Consider the following 2180-nt stretch of genomic DNA (forward strand, 5'->3'; position numbering starts at 1 on the left):
ATATATATATATATATATTATAGTATATATATATATATATATATATATATATATATATATATATATATATATGACATATATCAACTAAATTCAGATTGTATTCTGAATACAGTAAAGGCTATTTTGATATTCGGTAGTGCAAGTGGAACAACTGTACGAGAAGCCTGTAAACGGGGTTCGTATTCATAGTAAACCGGCCCCCCATAGTAAGTTGTCAGCTATGTCATGCAGAAGAAGGAGCACAGTATTCAATAACTCTATATACTCACAGCCGCTATTTTGAAAACACAGAGACAAGAAACCGCTGCCAGGTGTATTTCCATCTGTTTTTCAACATCCTAGTTACAAATAGGATCGAAATTTACAGATAAGCTCGGCTTAATCATCCTACTTCACGAAACATATGGATGAATTGTCAACATGAACAATCGAGTTTTACATACCAAGTTCCTACTTGCGCCCAGCCCAAATTACCATTGTCTCCCTCCAGTATTGGTACCATCACATAGCAATTGTTATTCGTTCTGAACCCTTCGGAGTGAGTCTTCGGCCCGTAGTCCACCTTTTTCGAACGCACAGCCCGTGTTGGCATGAAAAACAACTTGACTGTCTTCCATAATGATATACTTTTGCTCTTTCTACCTTCCTTCGATCCCGAGGTCATCTGACGTATCGCGGCGAGATTCTGAGCAGCGCTCATTGATAGTATGACCATGATTCTTTGCAACTTTAGTGCTTTCTTGTGTATTATTGATACACGAATGCAAAAAGTGACTATGATGCGTTGGTGCAACTTTTATATATTTTTTTATAAATTATATCACCAGTGCCGAGAGGGAATCCGACGGCTCGTCGGCGACTCGTCGGATTCTCGTACAAATCGCATAGCCTTCTGAAGTTCTGAATCATACAGATTACAGAAGGCCAGCTTTTTCATACAAAAAAACAAAAAAAAGGTGAAATGACAATTATTTTTCTATTTTTCCTCTTCTCTGACTCGTCGACGTCGTCGTGAAACAACAATAAAACCACAACCAATGAACACACAAGTAAGACCTAGTATAAAGTACTAAGATCGTTTTTTTTACCAAGCCCCCTTTATAGTTGAAAATCATTGGCTGGCAGAATAGCGGTTCAGGGGGGTTTTGGCGAGAATTCGTTCTATTTTTGGTTGGTAGACGTTGAAAACAGAAAATAATCACAACTCAAACTGTGCTCTGAATAAATGGACTGCTCCAGTTAGTATGTAAATATCGTGTTCATCACAGTATGTAAATATAGTTTTACAATGTAGCATGCACTCCTGCAGTCTGCAGGGCCGCAATCCCCTGTAGATGTAGTATATAAATACGGTAATAGATATGTGAAAGGCTGAGTCGTTGAGAGCTCGAGCTCTCTCTCTAGCTAGTCTCTACCCTCTCTTTAGTAAAGAAACAGTTCTCGCTCTATCTCTCCGTCTATTGGCTCAACTCACTCACTCTCTCGCCGTTTATTAGCTCAACTCTCTCTCTTTCTCTCCCTCCGTCTAATAGCTCAACTCTATCTCCTCTCTCAGTCCATTGGCTCAACTCTCTCTCTCCCTCCGTCTATCAGATCAACTCTCTCTCTCTCCCCTCGTATATTAGCCTAACTCCCTCTCGTTCTCCAGTGAGGGAGAGTGAGATTGAGTCAGGGTAGTTTATTAGTGAGGAGGGTCAGTCGTAAAATGACACAATGCTAACAGCTAAGTACGAAGAGAACTGACGTATATGTGGTGCCTGGAGGGCACCCAAACTTCAAATTCTAAAGAAGAGAAAGTGATAGAGGAGGCCGCACCCTGCCCGATCGGTCGTTCTTTGGGTCAAATTGGCATGTTTCGAGACTATAACCGACATGAATCATGTAAAATGTGTTTATATGGTTATACTCCGTGTGCTCGCTGCCGCCATCATAACTATTACTATTCAAATATCACAATCTCACAAATTTTATATGTATGTGAGCGGGGCATCGAGAAATATGATACCTAAAAATTGATTCGCCTCTTACTCACAATTACGCCAGCAGCATTGTATTCAAAATACATGTCTCATGTTACAAAACTTCGCTGAAGGGTACAGAATGTATCCCTAGCTAACAAACCATGATAGTTAGCAACAGTCCGAAGCATATATATCGCTGCTTGCCCAAATACAAATTAT

The 2180-nt window shown here is 40.0% G+C and overlaps 1 protein-coding gene across 1 annotated transcript in view; it reads right to left on the reverse strand.

Annotated features, from left to right (window-relative positions):
• SARC_02491 (hypothetical protein) overlaps positions 1-755 on the reverse strand; it is a 2961-nt gene extending 2206 nt beyond the window's left edge. Inside the window, exon 1 of the mRNA XM_014303735.1 lies at positions 444-755. Within this exon, the coding sequence (XP_014159210.1) occupies positions 444-715 (272 nt within the window). The 5' untranslated portion in view covers positions 716-755. The remainder of the gene's footprint in view (positions 1-443) is intronic.
• Positions 756-2180: the final 1425 nt, after the last annotated feature.

The sequence above is a fragment of the Sphaeroforma arctica genome (genome assembly GCF_001186125.1).
Source record: "Sphaeroforma arctica JP610 unplaced genomic scaffold supercont1.113, whole genome shotgun sequence".
Classification (NCBI taxonomy): domain Eukaryota; class Ichthyosporea; order Ichthyophonida; genus Sphaeroforma; species Sphaeroforma arctica.